Source organism: Amborella trichopoda, chromosome 2 (genome assembly GCF_054954075.1).
Source record: "Amborella trichopoda isolate Santa Cruz 75 chromosome 2, AtrichopodaSantaCruz75HAP2 v2.0, whole genome shotgun sequence".
Classification (NCBI taxonomy): domain Eukaryota; kingdom Viridiplantae; phylum Streptophyta; class Magnoliopsida; order Amborellales; family Amborellaceae; genus Amborella; species Amborella trichopoda.
This window is the reverse complement of record NC_142337.1, coordinates 10325576-10352423: the sequence shown is the minus strand read 5'-3', so window position 1 is coordinate 10352423 and position 26848 is coordinate 10325576. Positions and strand designations below refer to the sequence as shown.

At 36.7% G+C, this 26848-nt stretch overlaps 2 protein-coding genes across 12 annotated transcripts; both read right to left on the bottom strand.

The window, feature by feature from the left end:
* Window positions 1-317: 317 nt before the first annotated feature.
* On the bottom strand, window positions 318-15452 carry LOC18447908 (FHA domain-containing protein DDL). 11 transcript variants are annotated; one of them, XR_016049107.1, is made up of 12 exons: window positions 15152-15452; window positions 14732-14865; window positions 7706-8927; window positions 6814-6842; window positions 5468-5534; window positions 5277-5334; window positions 4687-4779; window positions 2454-2568; window positions 2295-2342; window positions 2148-2193; window positions 1966-2036; window positions 318-662 (listed from the first exon to the last, which is right to left on the bottom strand). XR_016049107.1 is itself a non-coding variant. In XM_088857938.1 (12 exons), the coding sequence occupies exons 3-12, from the start codon at window positions 8925-8927 to the stop codon at window positions 626-628; spliced, it is 1779 nt and encodes a 592-aa protein (XP_088714064.1). In that variant the 5' UTR covers window positions 14732-14865; window positions 15152-15452; the 3' UTR covers window positions 318-625. The 11 variants fall into 11 exon arrangements, 7 of the variants coding, with proteins under 7 accessions (XP_088714064.1, XP_088714063.1, XP_011628433.1 ...); XM_088857938.1 differs by having other exon boundaries at window positions 7713-8927; XR_016049106.1 differs by having other exon boundaries at window positions 14732-15452.
* A 2028-nt stretch (window positions 15453-17480) lies between these two features.
* LOC18447907 (uncharacterized) lies at window positions 17481-25236 on the bottom strand. Its single transcript, XM_006857992.4, has 2 exons — window positions 25067-25236; window positions 17481-17903 (listed from the first exon to the last, which is right to left on the bottom strand). Exons 1-2 carry the CDS (start codon window positions 25167-25169, stop codon window positions 17770-17772), a joined length of 237 nt encoding a protein of 78 aa, XP_006858054.1. The 5' UTR covers window positions 25170-25236; the 3' UTR covers window positions 17481-17769.
* Window positions 25237-26848: the final 1612 nt, after the last annotated feature.

The following is a 26848-nucleotide window of genomic DNA, read 5'->3' as shown; positions in this document are numbered from 1 at the left end:
CTGCTCAAATGGTCACACAGGTACCAGTTCCAAAACCTCCGCTTCCATGGGGAGGGATGGAAGCGGCGGTATCCTCTTTGCAGGGATAAGGGTACTTCAGGTTGATAAAATCATTGTAACACTTCCAGTTATTAAACACAGAAGTGCTACAAAAAGTGGATACCACCTTCCAAAACAGGCTTCCAAAACTGGCCCTTAAAGACAACATTCTCAAATATCAGAAACCTTAAGCCACTTTCCTTCATGACATGTACTTCCTTGTTTTCGTAACTTATATTTACAAGTTTATTAGCATCACTTACACTAGCATAAATTCATTTATTCAATGCGAACCATGGGAAGATATCTCATTATATTAAGATAATACAAAATTCTACCGATATTTTCAACAAAAAGAAACCTAGGCGACAGACTAAATTTTGACTGATAGAAAAGAGGGCATAAATATCACAAACTTCTAATATCCAGGCTACATATCCATCACTCAAAAATTTGGAGAAACTCAAGCCCATAAATACAACATGGTGACAAAAAAAAAGAACATAATTGAACACCTCTGCTGCTCTACACATGAACCAAAACCATGGAAGGGATGCCTGATCATTTGTCATAACCCAGCGCATCATCAGGCAGAGTTCTCGTGCAGAATTACATATTCTCGGCTGGGAAAAAAAAAAAAAAAGGAGAACAGAGAGGTTTAAAGGAATTATTCAGAATTCCAATAACAAATGAACTAAACCTATATCAAACAAAGATTCACTAAATTAAACCAAAACATTGTTGGAAACAAAAGGTTAACATAAGTTTTTATATTAAGCAAGTCCATAACTGAGTGGAGCACCAAGATAACAATCAAAGCCAACAAGTATAAAATGTGTGCTCCATTTTTTCCTTTCAAGAATTAATAAGTATGAACAGTAATACAAGCACTATAAAGTCTGATTATGTAGCTATTATTTGTCAATCCCTTTTGTTGCCTTTTTCCCTTTGATATATATGCAATATCTTGCATGGAAAGTCTATACAAATCCCCCTTTAACCCTGAAAACTTGATCTTGGTATGCTTGAGACAGCTCCTTTTAGCTATATTATAATTTTTTTTTTGAATAAGTTGACATTTTTGCTCCAGGTCTTCCTTTAATGAACTAGAAATAAGGAACCATGATCTAGGGTCTAAATCATAATTTGGAGTCTAAGCCTGACTGCAAGAACCTCCAATATTCTAAAGAAAATAAAAAATACAAACACTATTAAATGGTTACTTTTCCTTGCACCATTACAAGGAACTAGTTCCAGAAATGAGGAATATGCCATAAGTATTCTCTTTGTGTGTGTGTGTTTATGAAATTTTCAAGCATTCCAATGCAAGGTAAGACTTAAGATATGGTCAAATGGGTTTTTTATGCTGTTCCCTGTATGGGTTACACAATAAAGGTAAAACACAAGCAGGTAAGCATGGGAAGGATGTATGAACCAAATAACACACATGATTGGTAGCTGAGACATATGCCTACACGCATGCAGATGACAAGTATAAATGAATCTAAATATAATAATAAGACTCCTCTTTAGAACGACCATAATATTAAATAGGAAAATCAATTCAGAGTCCTTGCAACAAGAGAATAAACATTAAAAAAATGGGTTTTGACAAACACTAGCAGGAACAAATTGTCCAAAACACCAGAAACATTTATTGCCCACAAAAGAAATAAAGATGTCTATGGGCAAAAGATGATAGCAGAATCTGGTGAAAACCTAACAGGTAAAAGCAATTGATAGAAACCTAACATTATCAAAGAGCATGATGTTAAACCACATGAATGCTGCAGATAAATTGCATATAGGGAATGTAAACAGTGACGCATGCTATTGAGGTGACAAATAGTTCACTCTTTGTAAACTACAAACGCATCACGGTATATTTTTACTGATATATACACACTCCAGAAGTCTATTCCCTACCTACTATTACCAAACTTAATTGTGTCCTTTTCAAAAAGTTCATAATAACGTTGAGGTTCCATAAGATTATCCTGCACCCACAAAAGGTTTAATTAAGTACTAATGAAAAGAAAGGCATACATGTTAGTCCCATTTCAACAAAACAACAGAACTAGAAATTCAGATATGCGAATGAGACTTACATTAATGAAAGTTCCATTGGTGCTACCAAGATCCATCAAGTAGGGCCTAGGAATATAGGAAGGAAAATTTTAATTTGACTGAAGAAAGCGTTGGAACAGATACCCATATCACTATCAGAGGTGTAGAGAGAAGACATAAAGCCCTACCTTACTTGCTTTGACAGCATACCATCAGGTTCCTCCTTTTCCACGAGCCTGTAATAGAATATGAGAGAATACAATGAAGAAATAATAAATCTTTGCCGAAAAATGTACAGTAGGCATGTCTACACAATTCTATATGAGCCAAATACTAGGCGCCATTACCTATACTGCAAAACAGCATGTTGCTTGCTGCAAGAAGGATGATCTGTAGGAATATCTGCAACCCTCCTTTCTCTCCCAAAGAGATAACAGCTTTGGCGATGCACATAAAGAGGTTCTGCACAAAAGCAAATTTATTTAAGAAAACAAAACCCAAAAAGCATAAAAAATACTCACAAGCATCATCTGCAATTTGCTATTACATTTATAATAGAAGCAGTTTCTTTTTATTGAAATATAATAAAGGCATTGTCAATGATACATTAAACAGCACGATTATAACTAGATCTAGAATTTCTCGACTTCTTGGCATGATAATAACAGTTTACTATTGTCAATTAAAAGTTCCACAATCAGTCACACTCCAGTAGTATGCATTTTACAGAAATAAGGCCCATTTATTTGATATAAGCAGAGTCCATGTATTTCAAGTCTGCTGGTCTTTTATTTTGATAGAAAAGTTCTTTTTAAAAGAAAGAAATGTTGTTCAATAAAGTTTACCGAGGTTAGACAATTGGAAAATGGTGAAAATTGTAACACTAGTTTGTCTAATTCCAAAAATAGAAAATAATTTTCTTGTCATTAGCAAAATCATAGCAGTATTTCAGATAATTTGTCCATGGTTCTTGATAAATCACAGTATTTAATTAAAAACCCCCAGGATTTACCAAAAGTCTGAGCCAGGGTTCTTAACTCAAGACACAGTTATAACACCTTCCGCAAAAATACATCAAATGCCGTTATCTAGCACAAGACATCAAGAGTATTTTTATGAGCACAAAAAAGTAGACAGAGAAATTGCCAACCTAGATTAATCAAATTAGAAAGCAGCAAGTACATGAATGAATTACTGCAATATAGTATAATTATTACTAATTATTACTTCTAAACATTAAATGACCAAATAACAAGTAGAACATAATGAATGGGTTAAGTTGGTATAGGACATAGATATTAAGGAAATCGTGAATCAAGATGTTCTGGAAAAAAGAAAGAAATTAGCAGGGAAACAAATCCTCCATATGAATGTTGGCCATCATTTTCTGCCATTTCGTAAATGAGATTTTTTGAGGTAGGAATGCACTAATAAAACAATGAAATGAGAAAAGACTATATATATATACCGACTTCATGCTTGTCTAGTTTCCCTTCTGGATTTTCAGACTTTTCTTTTTTGAGATCTTCTTCACTAACCATGAGTTCTATCCTAGATACTTGTTTACCTAGGCTTTTCAAATATAAATTTGTATAATTATTTTGTTCACTAACATGGTTTATACTCTCTACCGTTGCTGTGAGATTTAACCTTTTTGGTTCAAGTTTATAGGGTCCGGCTTTAACCCTTTTAATATCTACAGGTACCTCAAGAGGATGGACAGATTGGATTTATTTCCCGTCTTTGGTAGTAAAGACTTGGAATTCTTTTATCACCATGTTTAATTCTTTTTTTAAATTAGGAAACCGAATTCCTTGTTTCCTTAAGAAATATTCTAACCATTTAAAGAATTTTAAGTTCATTTTTTTTTCTTGTACAAATTTTATATATTTTTCATATAATTTGATTTTGAGGTTTTCTTTAAACTCATTTTGGTATCATTTTCTTATTTCCCTATTTTCTTGAGAGTAAAAGTCTCTTTTTAGAGCAACTTTATCCATTTCAAAATTTTCTTCTTTACTAAGAACAATAAGATCAAATACCATATCCGACCTGTGAGCTATGACCTGTGACCTGTGAGTACGTGTGTGTGTGTGTGCGCGCACGCGCACGTGTGTGTGTGTGTACCATTTATGAAAACACCTGAACAAAACTAATCAAAGGTACTCCACCCAACAAGCACATGCCCCTAAGTTCTAACAAAAGTGCATAACCACATTAGGCAATGTGAATACTTAAAGTGTATTCAAACTATGATAGAATATTGATTATCATGCCCCAATAATTGCTAGGCTCCATTGGGGCATGTGTATCAGAAGTTGCTTAATAAATGTCTACCACCATCACAGTTCGGCTTAATTGAATAAAGAGAGGTCAAATTAAGTTGAAATGATCAAGGCTAGGGAGCGGAGCAAAATAGTAAAGCAGAATAAATAATGTAAGCAAACTTCCATCGAGTATGATAATAAGAAAGGAGTTACTTTTTGGGTTATTTCAGCAGTAGGAATCGAACATGGGACGTAATGTTCATTAACAACTAACCAATCAATCACAAACCCGATTCAGGAAAAAAGTTTACACCTTTAAGCACTTCACCAGCTTTGAATACATATAATCGCCATCTTATATCTGGTTTGCGAGCCTCAGGTGGTTCAGTAAATAGCAAAGTCACACCTGCAAAAGGAGAAATTTCAGCTACCATAGAACCCTTCGCTTGGAAAACCCCTTGAGGATGCAGTCTTAATAATATGTCCCATTTTAGATTAGCTCCAGGCGGAGATATAGCAGCATAATAGGCAAGGAATACTTGCCTTGTTGCACTCAGAAAGGTGCATATCACACTAACTGCAGCATAAGAAAAAATAGGAAAAGCCAATGATCCAAAAACAAAAAAAGCAATGCTTCATAATGTGCCTCAACATCGACTAAGCACTGAGGAATGATAAGAAGATGGGAAAGTGCACAAGTAAAGGGAATACGAAATGTGTAAGATAAACTAAGAAACTTCAAAACTCACGATTAACACAAATATCACAGTAGCTGGTTGACGATTAAACAATACCAAGGGTTTTAGTAATGCATTATTACACATATATGCTACCCAAGCAATGAGCACACAATCAATAGCAAGCTTCATTACCATCTCGATGTGCAATATGAGGGCAACTCACCTCTTACTCGGTTAGTTTCAGCAGCAAGCTTCCCTGACAACTCAAATGAAGGCTGTTGCTGCATTTCAAGAATCTCATCAGTTAGTATAATATAACGCCGTGACTTTGCTAGCAAATCTAAACAGAGACATACTTATAACAAACCTTGACCGATCTAGATTCAAGAATGATCTCATGAATGTATTATTTACCTTTGGCTTTGTTTCTAGGGCTTCCTCAGCAGCTTTCATCTTTGCTAGTGAATCATTATTGCCATCCCTATTCATGAAAATAAATCCAGTCATCGGTCACATCAAGTACCCAAACTCTTCAGGCATTACAATGTATTAAAGAAAAGGCACTGTTCAAGAGAAGAAAGAAAATAATATCAGACAGATCTGAAAAAACATATCCATTTACACCAAAGACAATTCAGAAAGTTTTCTCATACTTATCAAATCGCCATGCGCTAACAATACCCCTACCTTTGGGAACAGTGCAATAACCAAAAGGAAATTTAAGCAGTTGGCATTAACCACAAGTGTAGGGCCTTAATCTTCTATGATAAATAAATTTCACACAAATGACAGATTCAGGTAACTAAAAGTTAAATTGGGAGGATCACAGGCACACTTAGGCCTATGAGAGTTTTATAATTTAGAAGAAGTGAAACTATCCTGGATCTCATAATATTTTAAAAACATTCTACAGTAATATTCCTACCTCCTAGTAGAAATATATACTACTGCAAGTACAGACTGCTTACTTTCAGAAAACAAGGCATTTTTCCAACTTCACTACTATCTAGGTCATTTGTACAGAGCCCCCAAAAGTTTTCTATAAATTTCTCAATCCTAGTTTCAAAAACAATTTCTCAATCCTCACTTAACACCTAAGCAAGTTCATTAGCCAACCAGTGGGAGGACTTCTGATCATGATTGACCCTCAAGTCACAAAGCCCTAACTAAATCACAGATCTCCTCAAAAAGGTGCTCGCATGGTTCTCAATAGAATATTACAACTCCTCAGTAACAGCATCATCATACATTTCCAAAGACCAAAGAATGGCTACTTTATGTATCTTCATCTCTTTAATATTTTATTCAGAGTGAATATTACTTATGTACAACTGTCTATTTTAATAATTTTACGCAACCCATGTATGAGCTTCGTAATGGATAATCTCGATTTCCCCAACTTCAAATAACAATCCTAACATAGGGTCAGAGCTGCCACAGGGGATCTCAAGGAATTACATGGTGTTCCAAACATTCACAGTTTGCATCTATTATTTGTTGATTGACCATTAACTTTCAAACAAATATTGCCATTAATTGCCTTGGATGCAACCACAAAGAGTGCATGCCATTAACACAAAATCCAAAACACTCCAAACTGCAACAAAATCCTCACCATAATCGCAATACACCCTACCCCAGATTGAGAACTTTTTTGGCATTTAATTGTCTGAGGAAAACATAGCAGGCATCAAAATTGTAAGGCATCCTAAACACTGTCATGAAATAACAAGAATACAATCTAAGTGAAAATAACTCACCGCTGTTGTTCTCCTCTTTGGTGTGCTACCTGGAATCACAAAAAAATGGCATCTATTAAAGGCTGCACCAATGATAAGTAGCATGAAAAGTGAAGAATACAAAACTCCAAGTAAACACTCATTAATTTTCCTATTTGGCTGATAATGAAGGTGCACAAAACAACAAAGTACTTCAAAAATATTGGAGTTAATATTAAAATTATAAGATACAAACGTTCACAGCATAGAATAGCTAAAAACTGAAAAACTACGAATTCAAATGCTTGGCTAGGCAAGATAGCAATCATTATGAAATTAAATGAACACAGAGGTGAAAATGTTGATGAATGCACAGGACAAAGTTAAATAATTCAATTTTTTTGAAAAAGTTAAATAATTAGAAAATATTATACATAATTTAAGATACATACGAAACAACTAACGTGATAATGCTATCCAGAGTACATTAGTTTTAGTTAAGATAGGCTACGCCAAGTAAAATAAATTGTCATCCAAACAGGCCCTTACCAACAAACTCTGTGAAATTCACCAAGACAACAATCACCTATCCAGCTAATCTTAAAAGACTAATACAATCCAAGCCCTACCCCATGGTTTTCATGTGAAACCAAAAAAATTAGCAGGTAACAAAACTGAGAGGCTTTGTATTTTAGAATGTCCATGGCAACTGGCCAATGAAAGAAAAGCTCCTTCTAAACTTGGACATTCATGACAGACCATGAAAATGAGAAGCAGGGTAAAGCTCTGAAAAAGTAATACTCCAAGAATACAGATGAGCCTAACACCACACCAATAGAAATAAGAGAAATATTCAAAAGAAACCCACACAACAACTTAAACAATGAGATAACAGCACAAGATGTGCAGAAAGAAGGCAAAAGTTGGATATCACCAGACACCTCGTCACGTGCTCCAGCTTTGGCAGATTGGTGGTGATCCTTTCCATAGTCATTGGCTATTCTAGGGGGTGACTCTGACCCACGTTTGTTCCAATGTCCACGATCCCTAGGAGAAATTGAACGACCATGCTTTGATCGTGAAGAGAAGTCATCTCGCATGTCCCTCATTGACTTTCTCTCAACGCTTAAGTCCTTATCTGAGCCCCTTTCTCTATGCCTCCCCCTATCATCATCCTTATTGTCACTTCTCCTGTGCTCTCTGTCTGATTTGTCCAGTTCTCTCTCTGCATGAGCTCTTTTTAGGTGTTTCGCATGTGGAGAAGGGGAGCGAGAATAGGGAGAACCTGACCTTACATTATTGCGCTTCTTGTATTCACTGTCTCTTAACTTATCTGCCTCTCTCTCTTCTTGAGCTCGCCTTATGCGCATTGTACGGGGAGAAGGAGACTGAGAATCGGGAGAACCTGACCTCACAATGCTGCTCCTCTTATGGTTTCTATCTCTTAACTTATCTGCCTCCCTCTCTTCTTGAGGTCGCCTCAGGTGCTTTGCACGGGGAGAAGGAGACCTTGAATGGGGAGAACCCACCCTTAAATTGTTACTCTTCTTTTGCCCTCTATCTGTTAATTTATCAGCCTCCCTCTCAGCTTGAGCTTGCCTCAATCGTATCGTGCGGGGAGAAGGAGACTGCAAATGGGGAGAACCAGACCTTGCATTTTTGCTCTTCTTGTACTCTCCATCTCTTGACTTATCCATCCCTCTCTCTGCTCGAGCCTGCCTCAAGTGTTTTGTACGCAGCGAAGGAGACTGGGAACGGGGAGAACCTGACATCACGTTTTTGCTCCCCTTGGGCTCTCTATCTCTTAACTCATCCACCTCTCTTTCTTCTTGAGCTCGCCTTAAGTGTTTCGTACTAGGAGAAGAAGGTCTTGCATAGGGAGAACCAGACCTTACAGGAGACCTCAAGTAGTTGGGGGACCTATTTTGACTGCGCACTTTTTCGGTTGTCGGTGATCTTGTTCGGTGATAAGTACCTCTATCAGGTGATCTCAATCTTGGGGAAGTCCTCCGACCGAAGAGAAAGTTTTCTTTTCTAGGTGGGCTTCTTCTACGGGAAGGACGAGGATATGGTGAGGATTGCCTTCTTGGAGGAGAACCAGACCAATCAGACGAGCTTCTCCTAGCAGGAGATCTAGGATTGACAGAAGGACTCATCTAAATCAACAGTAAGTGATTTATTAGTAAACAAGGCCAAGAAGGAAAGTTGAATAGTAAAAAACAAGTTCCTTAAAAATGCAGGTGTAAATATGGTAGCATCTATCATAAATTGTAGTTTCTTAAAAGGTTCGAGTTAAATTTACAAGAACATCAATATGAAAGAGGAAACTGAATAGACATGCCTATTAAAATATACAAAAAGAATATGGCTATGAAGCAGAGTCAAAACTCCCATTCTTGCACTGGAAAACGATTGCAGCATTCAAATTACATAGTTACAGAATATACTTTCTTCTTTCTTTCTACTTAATTGCATGATCTAAGCCAAAGGTCATCATTTTGTGGAGAGACAAGTAGGGAGCTGGCGCAACAATTTTAATGGAGACATAATGACCAAGAAAACACAGAAAGGATAATCAACTAGTGAAAACCATCACTCAGTAAAGGTACATCCTGGTAACGTGTACACTGCACAAAACGAGTTTTTATATATTCCAACTAGAGGTTGAGCCTTTTCAGCATATCAGGAGAAGGGAAAAAGTATTCAAATTTTTTTCATACTTAAGTAAGAGTATCACCTAAAAGTATCTCAAAACAAAGAGTGTCACGTAAAGATATTGACCTTCCCACTAAGCAGGTGTTACATAGACACCAACACAAGTGTCAACATCCCTCAAATGTCCTAGGTGTCTAGTACTCAGTCTAAAAAGTTGATATGGCTAGACACATCCCTAGAAACTTTTTATGAGTAAAGTATTAAGTTTACTAATATATATAACATAATTTCCATTTCTTTCACATATGGAGTAGTCAGGAAGGTGATTGAGCTCACAATGGTATCTCAATATCACTTGTGTTTGAAACTTACCTTGAGCACTAACAATGTTTTTAATATACCCAAGTGTCAACACGTGTCGACACACGACAAAATCTACAGACTAGAGTGTACACTGCAGGTAACACATAAAAAAGTTACACACTAGGTTAAAAAACATAACAAAAGTCAAAGCACTCAAAATTCACCCACTCTAGACCTGAAGATTGGACTATATTCTATCATTTGGATAAGAAAAGGCTCAGCGCTTGGGAAATATCAAGGAAATGTTGGGAAAGTCTTTGAAACTGCTTGGGAGAGATGGCGACCTGCTTTTCCTCTAAGGATGGGGGAAGAAAATAAGGGGAAGGACCTTCAACAGTGTTGCCAAGACCGAACCGTGACTAAACCGGTGAGGGCATCAGTCTAATTGGACCAACCAAACCGGACCAGTTCACCAGTCAGACCAGTACACTAAATTAAAAAATTAACAAAAATATCTAGAAAATAAAGAAAAAGGGGGGCACACAAAGAAAATATGGAAAAATCAGAAAATTTCAAGAAAATGAGTAAAATGTAAGTCTATGATTCACGATATCTTCTAACAGATTTAAATTTTTATATGCCTTTCATGGTGCGTTTTACTATTTTGGAAAATCACTTACATAAAAGCTTAAAAAGAAAATATCCCTAATACCAGAGGACCCATCCAATTATCCCTAAATCAAAATATCCCTAATAAAGGAAAAATATCAACTTCAAAGTTCATTCAATCATTAAAAAAAACGTCAAAAACAGAAAATTCTTGCTTTAAGGAAATGTCAATGACTTTTAGATAGAAAGCCCACAAAAAAAGGCATATAAAAACCCACAAAAAAAGGCACATAAAAACATAAGAAAAAGCATTTTCATGTGAAAATAACTACGAAAAAGCATTCCCACATAATGCACATTGGATTGAAATTAAATGATCACAAATCCAGAGATTCAAGGCTCTATAGAAGATTTATTGCAAAACCCAAAAAAAGGGAATTTTTCCATTTATTTTCCAACAATAGATCAAACAATCAAAAAAGCGGTTGGATACGCTTACTTGGGCTTCAAACGACGGTGGATTGATGGCCAGATTCGCCAAGGAAAATCACCAGAGAGAAGCCCTAGGGATTGTGGAGTTTTGGTAGGGAGAGAAAATTCCCCAAATGAGTGCTCTCCCTCCCTCTCTTCAAAAATTCAGTTTCTAAAACCTATTCTTCTCTTTAATTAAATTTGACAAAAATGCCTTTGAATGATTTTAAAATGACATTTTATGAAAGGAGTATTTTCAATAAAAATAAAAGGCATAACAGGTAAACATGCCACCAACCTGTTTGGAATTGAACTAGTACAACAAACCCTCCATACACTGGACCGAGTGGTCCACCAATCCATGGCCGGTCGATGGACCATCCGGCCAATATGCCCGACCGAATCGGTTGCTACCGAACGGGTCTAGCAACTGGTTTCCAGTTCGAACCGGCTGGTTCGGTCCCGTCCAATTCCTACAACACTCTCGCCTCACTCCCTCATCTCGACAAATTCTACCAAAGTCAAATGCATCCCAATTTATATTTAAAAATGAATGTTCTATCAACATAAGTGAAGTCAATTTATTCATTTCATAGACAATAAGTAAGCACATCATTTACATAAAGGGTGAGGTTTGTATAAGGCATCAACCTTAATCAATCACAGTAAGGTACTCCTCAAAATTATACCAAAAGATGTTGTTTCAGTGCAGGAAAGCCTAATAATGGCATGACAATCTACTGTCACCTGTAATTTTGAAATTTAAAGCTCGTGCAGATCCAGTATATATACGAATCAATGGACAAAAACGTGTCTATGGTGGGATCGTCTACCCTGGTTGGAGGAGAAATTACCAAACGTCTAGCATTCCCTCACGCTTGGCGCCATCAAGCAAATATACAAACAATTAAAATTTTGAAAATCGACGGTTCAAATAATGCATTAAAAATGAAAATATTTCATGACTTAAAATCCTTATATTTTCTTTTTCATATATGTATATCTCGAGGTCGAGATATCAATCTAAGGACTTTGTATCATTCGAACAACCTTTTCTTACGAGTTTTTGAGGTGTCTTACTACAATAGTATAACGTTGACACCTTGTATAAACTCTTTCTATAAATTACAACCAAGGAGCCAGCACAAACCTAAAATGACAAAAAACAATGGGAAAAAGTGATAGAAGAACAAAATAGAAGGCAACAGGGAAAGAGGAATAGTGACAGAAGGAAGAAGGGGGATAGGAAGTGAGAACCTAGAGTAATATGCACATGAAAGACACTGAGAAGAATGAAGCGGAAAATTAATAGAAGGCAATAAAAAGGGAAAAGTATACAAAGACACCATTCACTTTTGGTACAAGGAGGTCACAATCACTCTTGTCCATTGGATTTTAGATCGGGTGGTTGTGAGTTTGTCATTGACTAGGTTCAAAGTTAAAATGAAAATTTTTTTGAACTTCATGATGCACCCCAAGCTGTCCAATTTGAAATCCGATGGCTAGGGATACTTGTAACAAAGGTAAATGGTCTCATAGTATACAATCCCAAAAATATGAAATAGATATCACTTTCCTAGACAAAGACAAAGATGAAACTATTAGGTTTACCTAATTATCAAAATAGAGAAGTATGTGGCCAAAAAATCATTATGTAAAACAGTTTCAGGCAGTCCAAGTTATGTTGAATAAACCCTAATATGCAATAAGCAAAAAAATGAAGAAACATATGCAATACCACAAATTTATATTTGTGGGAAACCAAGCTTCTCTCTAAGAATCGTATTCACTGTAAAATTGTAACTAAAAACGTTGTACAACTAAAATGTCAAAAGAAAATCACTTTTTATTGAGACAGTGATACAAAATCACCACCCATTTGACATATGGTATTTTCCTCAAGGGCAAGGACAATTTTTTCCAAACGAAAAGGCAACTTTTATGGGGCAAACAAAAGTCATTGTGAGAAAAAACACAAGAAGAGGAAGAGCTTATGAGGGAGAGCTCTTGTGAGGTAGAGATTGGGAATTTTAGGGCAAAACCCTAGCTACCAATGTGCCCTATTTCGAGTGGTTACATCAGTGATTTCTATTGTTGGTGTATCCATTGAGATGGAGTCCACAATGGAGGTTGGATTGATGGATCTTTTAAAGTAACTCATGTATTTATTCAAATCTTGTAATTCTTCCATTAATAATGAATCCTTTCCTTGCTGGTGCCCGTGGATGTAGCCCGATTTTAGATTAACCATGTATATTGTGTGTTTATGGTGTTTTGATTATGGTTGTAGTGTGTGGTTGTGCGATTGGACTTCCTATTTATCTTCACTTGATTTCATCATATTTTTCTCAAATTTACTACACCATATATGGTTCTTTGGTGTTAGATTTCTTGGAATCAATTTGCTCTGGCAAATTGGTTTCGAGATATTAGATTTGTTGCAGTGCAAAAGAGGGGGTGATCGAGGTACCCTCGGTTCCCAACAAGTAATATCAGAGCTCAAGGGAAGTGTGTAGTAATTTGGGAAAATGGCTACTTACAAATTTGAAGTATCGAAGTTTGATGGAAGGAATAATTTGAACGTTGGAAAATAAAAGTTCATGATATATTGGTACAACATGATCTTTATAAATAACTACAACGAAAATCCAAGAAACCAGAAAGTATGAAGGATGATGATTAAGAAGAATTGGATGGGAAGGCCCTTGCCACAATTCAATTGTGTTTAGCGAATGAAATATTTTTTAACATAATATCAGAAAAGACGGCGACGGATTTATGGGCAAAGCTAGAAAGCTTGTATCAAATAAAGTCCCTCACAAATCGAACACATAGAATTTTCTTGAAAAGAAAATTGAATTCTTTGAGGATGCGTGAAGGTATGAAAGTGTCCGAACACTTGAATGAATTCAACGACATTATTCGTCAACTCGAGAGCATCAGGGTAAAGATGGATGGCGAAGATAAGGCAGTAACATTGCTATGTTTGTTACTGGAATCTTATGATAATCTTGTTACTACCTTGAGTTGTAACAATAAAGAATCTCTCAAATTGAATTCGGTTTGTAGTGCTCTACCAGCCAATGAACTTCGAAAGAAGGTATCGATTGATGATTCAAAGCATAATCAAAGCACCATAAACACAAAATATACGTGGTTAATCCAAAATCCGATTACATGGAAATAATTCACTATTAATGGAAGAATTACAATAATTGGATAAATACATGGGTTACCTCACATTTGGTAAGTACCACCAATTTCCCTTTCCACTACCAGAAAAGAGTCAGCAATCCAACTTCCATTATTGACTCCATCTCCATGGATACGCCACCAATAGAAAACACCAATGCAACCACCCAAAATATAGCACATTGATATCTAGGGTTTTAACCTAAAATTCCCAATCTCTACCTCGTAAGAGTTGTCCCTAATAAGTTCTTCACTTTTTGTTTTATCTCTATTATATGCTCCATAAAATTCACTTTTTCATTTGCTCAAAATTGTCCTTGACATTGAGGAAAACACCGTATGTCAAATGGGAGGAGATTTGGCACCACCTTCCCAACAGTTTCCCCAAAGGAAGAAAAATGAGGAGAAGTCAAATCAAAATTGATGCATTCGCATGGTCTCAGAATTATTTCAGGCCATGAAGCAACTGAAACCAACAAGCTTAGGTTTATGGAACTGATTGGTATGACACTAGAAACTAGAATAGATTTCAATGAAATTGAAAACCATTGGGGGCCAAAATAGAATGAAACTTTTTAGTTGTATTACTTTTTGCGGTTTCAGAACCTGCATCAATTAGACACTATCTATATTCTAGGTTGTAGTAACTAAATTCCACATTTAAAAAGATAAAAAAGGAAAGGAAACGGAACTCCATTTTTTTAAGGGAAAATGAAAGGGAGTAACTCACTGGTTATAGCTTGTAGAGAGCTCTGTTAATCTCAAAAACCCCTTTAAAGTCTTAGAACCGGTTGAGGAAACTCCATTGATAAGAAACTCACCTAAGGCTGCCTTGTTTTGGGCTCGTCTGGATGCAAAATAAATCTATCCAAACAAAATATTACTTTGTTTAAAATTAGTATATCACAGCAGCAATGCGCTTTTATTGTTTGGCCAAAGCATTCACATGCATAAGATTAGTGGCTCATGCATATCATATCTTGTTTGGCTCAGGCAATTAACACAGAGACCTCTCTCTCATCAATGTAACCCACAAGTGATGATGAACGTTCATAGCTGAAGCTACCAATCAACATCAACCCAATTCACATAAGGAACCTCCGCCATTGAAACCTTTACATCAATCCGAAAATCAACGAGAGCTACTGACCTTGAGGGAGTCACTGTGAGCTGACAATGTTGGATGCGCTCACGGAGATCGATCAGAACAGGCTTGCAGGGTGTTGCTGAAAGTTCACAGTTCCCGGAAATTGCTTATGGATATGTGGATTTGGCAAGAATTTCTAAGCCAAAATATTTTCCAGCTGTTTTCCGGTGAGTGCTGAGATATTGCACCAAAGTAGCACCTAGGGTTTTGCGTTCAATGGCGGTGCCTAGGGTTTTGGGACCAACCATGAATCAGGAGTCCGCCCGCTCGCTCTTTGAAGAAATTCCGCGAGAGAGGTTTCAGTGAGGGGGGCGTCGGTCTAACAAGAGCGATTAGTAGCGTCCAAAGGCGATGACGATAGCCGAGCATGTATTGGTGCTGTCGCAGGAACAAATTGTATATTTACTCCCTCGAGTAAAAGACCCGTGAATCCTTTAGGGTACGTTTGATAACTCCCTCTATAGTTTCTTAGGAAAATCTCAATAGCTGATTTTTGCATGAGGAAAGTGAAAATTGATAGCTTGAAAGGGTACGTTTGATAACTCCCTCTATAGTTGTTTAGGAAAATCTCAATAGCTGATTTTTCTAGAATGCAGGAGGAAAGTGAAAATTAATAGCTTGAAAGCTATAAATTTTGTTTGATAAATTGTGGAGTTGTTATTTGTATCTATTTGGTATTTTGAAATTTTGAAAATGCATGTCTTAACCATTCATTATGTATTTCATTGATTTGATGTGTAAAATATATATTTTGAATATGATTTTCTTACTACAAACCATCTCATGCATATCTTCTAAAATGTAATGGTTGAGATTTAAATTTATTCTTATATTGTGCAATGGCATGGAACATTTCGACCCCAAAAAACATGCAGAAAATGATAGACTCAAAGTTCCAATTTGATATCTAATGACCGAAAATGATTGTGACCTCATTTTAATAAAATAAATTGTTTCCGTATACAATTCAAAGAAAAGGAAAAAAGAAAAGAAAAAAAGAAGAAGAAGAGCACTCATACTACTGCCTCGATCAGACCTACTTGGGAGGATTTTTTCAATTTGAAATTTTAGTAACCACCTAGAGTCACTAGATGACTATTCTCAATAAAAAAAATTAAAATTTGAATTTCTAGTACTTAGATCTTACCTATTAAAAATTGGACGGTTTCCATTCAATCTTGAGACATTATTTTTTTAAGTGTTTAAAAGGTGCAATTAGGAAGTTTTTTATTGAGATTAACCTATGTGTTAGAAAGTTTTTTATTGAGGTTAACCTATGTGCTAGAAAGGTTATATCCCCAAGATCTCAGGTCCTCAAAAAAATCCGATGTGGGGTTTACACGAGGGAGTAAATAGACAGTATACTCCCGAAGGAATAGAATATCTTTCGGTGAAAAAAGGGTTCTCCAATCTTTGATATCAAACCTTTGAGGTCCCTCATCTTGTTCTATGTTTCACATTATGAATGCGTCTCATCTCCTAGATTTCAAACCCAAGATCCGCCTCATCTTCTTGATTTCAAAACTTTTTTATTTTAACCCATCAATTTGCCTCATCAATTTGATTTTAGACCCTAATCTGCTCTACTTTTGTTTCTCCAAATTCTATTCCAGCTCTTCGATGTTTCAGAACTAGGAAATTCTAGCTCGTACACCATTGGCTTCCTTAAACTCGTAAGTAATGTACTGATTGGGAAGTCTCGATTAGCTTTAAAAAAAAAAAAAGGGAAGACCTTCAATGGCTATATTGATGGACCAATAAACCATGATGCTCATACGCTCACTTAAGTAGATGAGCGTTAGTTTCAAATTATTATATGGAAATTCAGTCTTTATGGTGTATCAATAATATGGTTATTAATACAACAAAATGACATACCAAAATTCGTGTAGCCAAAACCCAATTACTTGAGAAAATCGTTTTATGATGATGATGATAATAACGACAATCTATGATAATCCAATTTGTTTCTTGTCATTCAATCTCTAAATTTCACAAATATAAGAATCCATTGTGCCTCTCTAAATTTTCAATGAACCTTCGAACATAATTTCAGAATGTCAAATCCCCCATACCCCAAACCCAAGAAAAGTCTATTTTCTAAGCCAAAGGCACTAGATCCGTTATGCATAGCCATATCCAAGCCTAGCTTTCACAGAAAATCACAAAGTACTCATGATTTTTTGGACATGATCAAGCTGAACAAAGTTCAAATCTCGAGTGATAGTGGTAAAAGACTTCGTTTTTTCTTCTCCTTCGAGGCCAAACAGGCCCTATCAACAGCATTTTCATAATAGACATCCATTTCGCATAGTTACATAGATACCTTATCTTTAGTAACCTTAATGGATGACCATGAATATAAGCATGATTCAATGAACATGATCATGTAGAGCAATATTCAAATGTCGAGTCATAATGGCTAAAAAGTTCCTTCTTTCTCTTTTTTTCCTTCTAATCTCTTAGACCTATTATAAGCATTTTCCCAAAGTACAAAGCAGTCACATTACACATCACCCATTGTTTTCACATGTGTTTGAGACAGACAAAAGAGGGCAGCACTGGTAGTTTAAGGCAGAGCACACATTATCCAAGGAGATTGACAGTCGAGGGAGAGAGAATTAACTCTTTTCAGAGTTGCTCTCCAATTCCCTCCTCAGCTGCAGGGAGAAGTCGTCGTTAACATCATCATCATCCCAATCATCTTCCCACTGCTGCAAGCCTTCTTTTCCATCTTCCTTGTCATCATCCCACTCTGCATCTCCAAACAAAAAAAATAGAAATTACCAATTTATGCAACTTTGTGCACAATAATAAGCACATGGCTATGCCTATTTTGCAACACGATGCATTTTTTTATCTAACACAGACATGCTCCCAAAGAAGCTGACATAACTCACTGAGATAAAACAAGAAATCACAAAGAGGATTACCCAAAAAGGACAATATTAATTGTCAAAAGAACTGCATAGCAGACATTCAAATAAGAGCAACTGTTAGCCTACAAACCAAGAGGGAATACAAACACATAGGGGGAACTTGTACAGATAAAAGCATAGCCATATCTTAAATTGTTTTAAGCCTAGGGCCATGTGTAAGAGTCCAATTAGTGTTCAACCAAACCTAAACAGAGGCATACGAGGTGATAGTTTGTAAATAATTTCTCTATCTCCTTTTTCCACCAGCTGCAAATTCAGTTACCAGTTTTCTTCCTTAAATGCGTAGGAAATTACCAATGTTCAGCAGCTTCTTTGAGTGATTATTCTTTGAATGGATACAGGGTGTTTAGAAACCATACACTTAAGGTATAAAATCAGAAAAGTGCCTAACACTCCAAGTTACTAAGCTATATGGCATAATATCCACATCTCAGGTTTGATCAATAGGGAACAGTGCATTTCATGATTCAAAAACTAAAGACTCGTACACGTGAAAGCATTCTTCCAGTTAGTACATGGATAGATGATTTCTTTGATGTTGAGAAACCAAACTTTCGGCAGATCACTCAATGAATGAATGGGGAATATCAATTTATGGGGAAAGGACTGTGAGGGATGTGCAATTGTTCATCATTCAAGTTTCTCCTGGTGCAATTTAGATTGCTTCTTAATGTTGCAAAAATGTATCACTCATATTTCTTTTCTGAAACTGTTTCTATGGATTGTTGCCTGGCAATAAAAATTCTTCGTCTTATTGCCTTCCTGAAACTGTATGTTACGAAATGATTCAACCACTAATTTATCTGTTAAAATAAAAAAGATTCCTCTAGTCACTCTTCGGTTAATCATTCTTGAGAAGTAGCCCAGATTGTGTAACTCTGAGATCAGTTTGGGGAAATAGGCCAGCCAAGCGGTATGCGCTCCTGACATAGCATGTGGTCAACAAAATTACCCTTTCCTGGCACAGGGGTCTTGGAAGGCATATGGGTGGTTTAGGGACATGGTCCTGAATTGCCTACTTGGGAAAGGATAATGGTCAGCTTTTATAGCTTTTGAAGGGTCCGATCCTAACTCTAAATGGGGGCTTACAGCAGCATAAGGGCCTAATAAACCACAGGTTAGAGAATACTTTTGGGTTATATTGGACAATGCAATCTTGCCTTGAAGTCTACGGTGTGTGTGTGGGGTGTGACTTCAATGCTGGCAGACGGGCTCATCAGAGTTAGCCTTCACCTGAACCAATCAAAGATTATAAGATCCAATATCCACTGCATTGTATCTCCTTGTGGTGAATCCAGAATGCGAAAGTGAACTCCCTGAAGTGAACAAAGCAATCTTGTCTTTAGGTCTACGGTGTGTGGGGTGTGACTTCAATGCTGTCAGATGGGCTCATCAGAGTGCACCTTCATCTGATCCAATCAAAGATTATTTGATCCAATCTCCACCGTATCGTATCTCTGTGGTAAATCCAGAATGGAAATGTGAACTCCCTGACGTGCACTCATGTGTCCTACCTACACCTTCCATGTTTTACCAATCATTCTTGACACAGAAGAATCAATAGAACAGGGCCAAGACCTTGCAAGTCTGAATTAGTTTGATCGGTAGATAAGTCACTGCCCCGACCTCCTAAAGAACGGGAAGGAGCCCTTTGAAGTCAAAAGATGAGTATGATATCAATATTCAAAGAGTTTCAACTCCTTAAAAGGGGGTGTTTGCCATCAGGAAGCAGAAATTTGGGGTTACCATAGAAGTTCCACATTTCTTAAAACAGCCTTTCTACAGTGAAATGCTACATTAGAAATTGTCACCCCTTAAATTGTGGTTCTCTCTCTCTCCCTCTGTCTCTCTCTCTCTCTCTCTGTGCAACAAAAACCATCTTCTCTCTCACCCATCCCTCTCCCAGCAGGTCCTCTCACTCTACTCTCCCAGCTCTCTCTCTCTCTCTCTCTCTCTCTCTCTCTCTCTCTCTCTCTCGCTTAGGGCACCATTGTGGTGAACCCTGATACATTGGAGAAGGAAGGCTGCCATTAAGGTTCCAGATCCACCCAAACTCTAGGTTACTCTCTCTCTCTCTCAAAAGCATTATACAGTCTCCATATTTTGATCCTCTCCCTTAAACTTCCAAATATTGATCATGACTTACTTGCTAAAACTATATAGTTGTTCGGTTGTTGTTGAGATGAATGAGTGGCAAGACAAGAAATAATAGAATTCGGAATGAATACATACATGGTAACTTAGGGGTGGCTCCAATAGCAGATAAGATGAGGAAAAGTAAACTTAGGTAGACTAAACATATGCAACATAGACCTAATACAAAGGGGCTATATTGGTTCAAGTGAAGGGCTCTAAAAGGGCAAGAGAAAGGCCCAAAAGGACATAGATGGAAGTAGTGAGAAGAGACAAGGTGACTTATGGTCTGATTGAGCGTATGGCACTTGATAGAGCAGAATGGCAGGACAAGATTCATGTAGCCAACCCCAAATAGTTGGGATAAGGCTCAGATGATGAAGATGAGTTGTTCGGTTGTGGTTCCTTTCTTTTTTTGTGGTTCCATTGTGGGTGTCCTTGAAAAGAGTATTTTAAGAGTAATGGTGTTTCCAAAGAAAGATGAAGGTGTTTAATGCGGAGGAAAAGGAATTGGGAGTTGAAGAGAGAGGAAGAATAAATGGGTTAAGAGAAAGAGTGGTGGTAGGGGGTGATTATGGGAACTAAAAGCAGGTGTTAAAGTGTTGAGTTTCAGTTGCATATGGCAGACCTTGGACAAATTGCAGCATCTCATGGACTTCAGCTTTGGTGTCTTTAGCATCTTCTTTTGGCTTCCTTGGGTGAATTTTCTCATCCATTTGTACTAGCTTTCTTAGCGCGCTCATATTACTGGTTAAACTTCTTTGAATTCATGGTCTTGGCAAGAAATGGTAATGGTGAGACACCACTAAAATTTTTTGGTGGTCTATTGAACTAGAGATTCAACTGAATGCCATCATATATATACAGGATTAATTGATTGCTTGTGAAAATGGTGGAATTTTGCAGAATCAATAAGGTGGATGATGCTTTGAAACTTCTCCAATACATGTTTAATGGGGGTACCATTCCTAATGCATTTTCCAACGTGTGTTTCACAGATAATGAGCTTAAAAATGGTTATGATGCGCCAGATATAGCAGAAAAATGGACAAAAATAAGAGCTTCATCAAGGACATTCTTCATTCTATTCTGATTTTGAGATTTTTGTTCTGGAGTTTGATGCCCTGCTAACAACAGATAGAGACATGATTGTTGTTCAATTGAAGTAGCATTGCTCTGATGTTATATGTATATTTTATAATTTGTTTAAGTAAGCAAATTTTGATATATCCATGTGAACTCGTTTCTGTTAATTGCTGGTTTGGAAGGTACCCTCTGGATGATATACCCATTTTTATCTCTTTTGTAAATTCCGCTATCTTTCAATTTTGAGAGAGGTGACCATGCGATTGACATTGCATATGGGAAGAATTCATTTTGGTCCCATTATGTCTTTCACACATATGATATTTTGGTCCCAAGAACCAATATATGGACAGGAGGAATTGTGATACAAATTTTTTTATGAGATTAAATTGGAAATTTATAAATGAAAATGTGGGATTGAGTGAGAGAGAGAAGTGATGAGGTCACAACATATCATACATTGCAGGAATTTACCATGGGCAGGTTTTTTCAAAGAGATGATGAGGAGAATGGGGTGCAAGAGTTTGATTAGTGGAGAGAGAAATTGGCTACCATGGATGAACCATCCATTTTGATAGACCTATAGTAGATTAGCAATGCTTTTAAATTGTCCTTAACAAATATCACCCTCTTATACATGAAAACTTCAACGAATGATAAAAATTGGGTAATTTGCTAGTCTTTAGGTTTACAAAATCCTCGATTAAACTATACGTAGTTTTCCAGAATCCAGAGAATTTCGGACAGGTTCCCAACACAGTATTCTCCATTAGAAGGAACCCAAAAGCTCCAGCTTTTCAGATTTCAGAACTGGAAGTTCCAAGGGGAATTTCCAAAGTCCAAACGCCCCAAAATCTCAACTGAGAATCTGGAATGAGGAGTGTTTCAGTGACTTGCAAGGAAAAACCACCACTCCATTAGAACAGGTTGCATATGGGAATAAGCTTGAGGAGGAAAGGCCACTATCTACAGAAGAACACAAATCAAGACAATAGGCCCAGATGGCTATATAAGACTGCCTGAGATAAGAAGAGGTCTTGTAGTATCAAAGATCAAAAGTGGATGACTAAAGGAAGGGAGCCTAACACATGCTTCTTCAATGCCATAGCAAATTATAGAAGAGCAAACTCTATCAGCAGAATTACAATAGCAGGGGAAATCTATTTTATAGTAGAAGAAATAGAGGAGGCCATTGTGGAGTATTTCAAAAGGATATTCAAATCCGAAGAGAGACCCATATTGCAAACCTCCCACTCTCGTTACTATCACAATAGAAAAAAAAATTGCTGGAAACACCCTTTGGGCAGTGTTCAAAAACGAGCTAGGCAGGTCCTAGGCGGCCTGAGGGGTCCAGGCCGCCCAGCGCCTAGGCGGGCACCCACAACCTGGGCGGCCAATCGAATGCAAAAAGGATATATAATATAAAAAATAAAAATTAGGTATTTAGGGCACTTAATTTGAGTGTGATTGCTCAATCTTCAAACTTCCACCTCAAAGATACTTTGAAGGACTCAAAATCTTCTAAAAAAACCCCAATATATTTATAAAACATCAAAAATTAAATCTAATATCCCTTCAATCCTAAAGAAATCATAAAAAACTAGTTTTTTTGGAGGCTTTCTCTCTCTAAAATGGGCTCCAATAAGTTTTAGGTTTCAAATGAACTTAAAACCATCCTTCTAACCTTTTATATTATAAAAAAAAAATTTGCCTCTGGGCGGGCGAGGGTTCCGTACCGCATAGGCGACCACCCAGGGACTGACGCCTAGATTGGCCGCCTAGGCCTAGGCGATGCTCCCAAGCCTTCTAGACCGCCTAGGCGGCCGCTTTTTGAATCACTGCCTCTGGAAAATCAAGAGGAGAATGTTCAGTATGAAGTGTAATAACACAGCCGGGCCTGACAGTTTCTCTTTACCTTCCTTCTGAGACTTCTAGGAATTTCTTAAGGATAATTTCCAATACAAGAGTACCACGAGAGAGGAAGGATCAACAATGCAATGAACTCAACTCCCTAGTGACAAAGAAAGAGGGGGCATAGAACATCAAAGACCAGCAGGCCAGTTCACTGACGTGCATAGAACATCCTAACAAAGGTTCTAGCTTCAAGGTTAAATACAATAAGTCCTAAATCATGTAATATGATTGCCAGAAGTAGTATTTGTAAAGGACTGATAAGTTGGATAGAGCTATAAACACACCCATTCAAGATACAATCATACAGGGCCAAACAGAGAGGAATAGCATGCAAAGTTGAGTTACAGAACGCATATAACAAAGTAGACTGGGCCATCTTGAATGAGACCATGAGACTCATAGGTTTCAGGAAAAAGTGGATATTCTTTGGATGATCCATCAAATATTCATGACATTTTCAATTTACGAAGTATATAAAAACAATGAAAAGGGAAGCAAAGAAAGGACCACATAGCCAATATTCATACATGAGGGAATCAACAAACTAAATGAACAAAATATTGATTGAACTGCCTTTCAAGCCTTCAAGTCTTACACATTGTTAACATCTCCACAGCACACAATAATCTCTCTCTAATGTCCCCATCTTTAACCTAGTCTCCAAATTCCAATCAAACAGTGGACTACGGCCACCAAAGAAATGCCGACTCAATCAACCATCTCAAGTTTTAAGCAGCAGACATTGCTCCAATGTTTTCCCTTTTCTTGTTTCGATCGAATCAGTCAGCTCTCTTCATTCACATTTGCATTGCTCCAAAAAACTCTAACGAGTTTATAAAATAGTCATCTCATGAGACTTTGCAAAAGACCCTTTTACACATATTCCGCAACTTTATTTTCTTCAATTTCTAAATAAATTTCCCATAAAGGAAACTGAATATATAATCAAAGAAACCTGAAGCTAACGAAGCCAAGGCTAAAAGATGAGATAACTATTCCTGTTACAATCCTAGGTGGTTTAAGGACTTAACTTTCCGTAACTCCATCACCCAAGGGTTTTGGGGCGTATTGGTTAGGTACTTAACATTTGATATCAGAGCAACCACTGCGATTCAGGTTCAAATCCTAGGAAAGGGCTACCTAAAAAAAATAACATCAGAGTGAGAACAAGGGGGCTACCCATGGAAAGGGGCTACCTGAAAAAATAACATTATGAGTGAGAGCAGCCATGGAGTCAGAGCTTGCCGAGTAGGCAGAGCGTGGAGTGAGAGCAGCCATGGAGTGAGAGCTTGCTGAGTAGGCAGAGCGTGGTGGTACATTACGATCCTAGGTAGTTTAAGGGCGTACTTTCCACATTTCCATCACCCAAGAGCTTTGGGGCGTATTGGTTAGGTACCTAACAATTTCTTTGCAAAGGCAAACTACTATATTCTGCATGAATCCTAAAGAGATTTGAGAGAGGTCTCTCATGTTTTGCCCTAAACCATCCTCTAAACAATCAACAAGAAAACCCTAATTTGCACAGTTCCATATCCCAGCTAAGGTACCCAAAAAACCCTAATTTGTGGCAATAAATGAAAAAACTGAACAGAAAAGAGAAACGATAACCATGATTCAATGGAATAAAAATAAAAAATAAAAAAAATCAATGGAATCTTTTAGCTTCGTTCCACAAGTTTTACCTAAGCGATCATATAAAATCGGTAAAGAAGAACAACATGAAAAATTACAACTACGTTGAAAAAAGAAAAAAAAGAAATAAAAATTCCAAGTGTACGTTAAGTTAAGAAGTACATGATGTGAAACCAAGGTGCAGAGAAGTTACAGGGGTCAGTGGAATCCATACCCTCGTTCTCGAATTCTTCGAATTCGTCATCGTCTTCAAATAGATCGATTTTAGGGTCCTCGTTTGTAACCTTCTTTTCGATCTCCGGAGTAGTAGTCGCCATGCTAAGGAGAGAGAGAGGGAGGCTATGTCCTACGGGTCAAAAGATTCAGATTTTGTTTGCAGCAGCTGATTGAGAGAAAACACTAGAACTAAAGCCAAAAAATATATACTCCCCCGGGAGTATAATGTCTACTTACTCTCTGGGCTAAAAAGCAAACCTAGATTTTAGAAAAGGACCCGGTTTCCATGCGGTCATGCTTGCATACGTAGAAATGCACCAAGCCCGCATATGTAGAAATGCATACCTTTTAATAAATCTATTTTTGAGATAGATTTTAAGACTTAATTTTTAAAGACATGTAATCATGAAGACCATGAATATGAAAAATAAATACATTTTAAAAACTAAAAAAAATAATTATATTAAAAAAATATTTGGATCGTTAGTTTCCATTATATTTAGATGGAACCCTACTTGCATCCATCTTTAAGATGGATGCTTTACACTTTTTGGACCGCACATACAGAAACATGGTCCAACCCGCATGAAACAATTTTCCTTTAAAAAAAAATTACATAAAGTTGTACCCTATACTATAAAAATTAGTAAACCTCAAAAATCCATTAAAAAAAAGTATTTCGAAGTTGGAAAACCCTTCAACTTGATTATATAAATCTCAAGACTTATGGGTATAATAATTTCAAGTCTTAAAAATAGTGCATCATATAACAAGTTATTTCAACCGTCTATTTTTTAAAGTCTCCAATGTTTATAGATCTACCCAATCTGAACTATTTTTAGAATCTTAAAATTTATAATTAGGGTTGAATATGAAGTTTTAGAACTTCATAAGGTTTTCAATAATAAAGCTAGATCTTCCAATAAAATTTAGAAGTGTGCTTTACTTATATAGTTTAAGTTGGGCACCTTATACAAACCGCACCCCTTAATTTTAAGATCGGATGTAACCTCGTCAAGCCATAGATTGACCTCAACAAAAAAAAATTCCAAATAGTATATATATATATATATCGTGAAAATAAGAAAGGATCCTAATTCTATAGAGATTGTAGGACACATTCTCTATCTCTAGAGAAAGAGAGAGAAAAAATTATACACCTATATCTAGGGAGAGGAAAGAAGGAGATAAATATATAGAGAGAGCAAGTGAGAGAATGAAATAGAGAGAAAATCATTAAAGATTTGTCTTGGATAAACATGCAATTTTCTTTCTAAATTTAGATAAAAATTGCATCTTATATTTCTTCTTTAATTTTTAGTTTTTTTTTTTGTTAAATTGAATTGTTGGTGTTGGTTTCATTTATTGTATTCATAAAATATCTCATAACAATATCTGAGAAATCCAGATTGAAAATCACATTAATTTATTTTCAGGTGATTAATATCCTTCAATAATCTGGTGCTTTCTCGACAATATGGTGGTGGGCTTAAATTTTGAACTATGGGATACTTAGCGATGCTTACCCTCTGATTAGTGTAGTGCTACTGTGTAAATTAATTATTTTAGCAGTGAGTAAACAAAAAGCGAAGTGAATATCCATTTCTGATTGCTATTATGATCGAAAGTATGGCTCAATATTGTTATGACCAAAACTATCATGGAATATTATTATGACCAAAATACTTCTATGATCAATAGCGAGGGACGAGTGCAATCGTCTCTTGGAAGAAGTCGTTGAATAGCATGGCGGATATCCTGCAATATGTAGATGCCCTCC

Excerpts from the sequence above, each read along its gene's own strand:
- LOC18447907 (XM_006857992.4), bottom strand. The coding sequence starts at position 25,169 with ATGGCGACTACTACTCCGGAGATCGAAAAGAAGGTTACAAACGAGGAC. Across the intron at positions 17,904-25,066 it reads CGAAGAATTCGAGAACGAGG|AGTGGGATGATGACAAGGAA; the intron begins GTATGGATTCCA and ends TTGGAGATGCAG.
- LOC18447908 (XM_020675908.2), bottom strand. The coding sequence starts at position 8,927 with ATGAGTCCTTCTGTCAATCCTAGATCTCCTGCTAGGAGAAGCTCGTCT. Across the intron at positions 6,843-7,712 it reads AAGCTGGAGCACGTGACGAG|GTAGCACACCAAAGAGGAGA; the intron begins GTGTCTGGTGAT and ends TTGTGATTCCAG. Across the intron at positions 4,780-5,276 it reads TGAAACTAACCGAGTAAGAG|GTGTGACTTTGCTATTTACT; the intron begins GTGAGTTGCCCT and ends CTCCTTTTGCAG.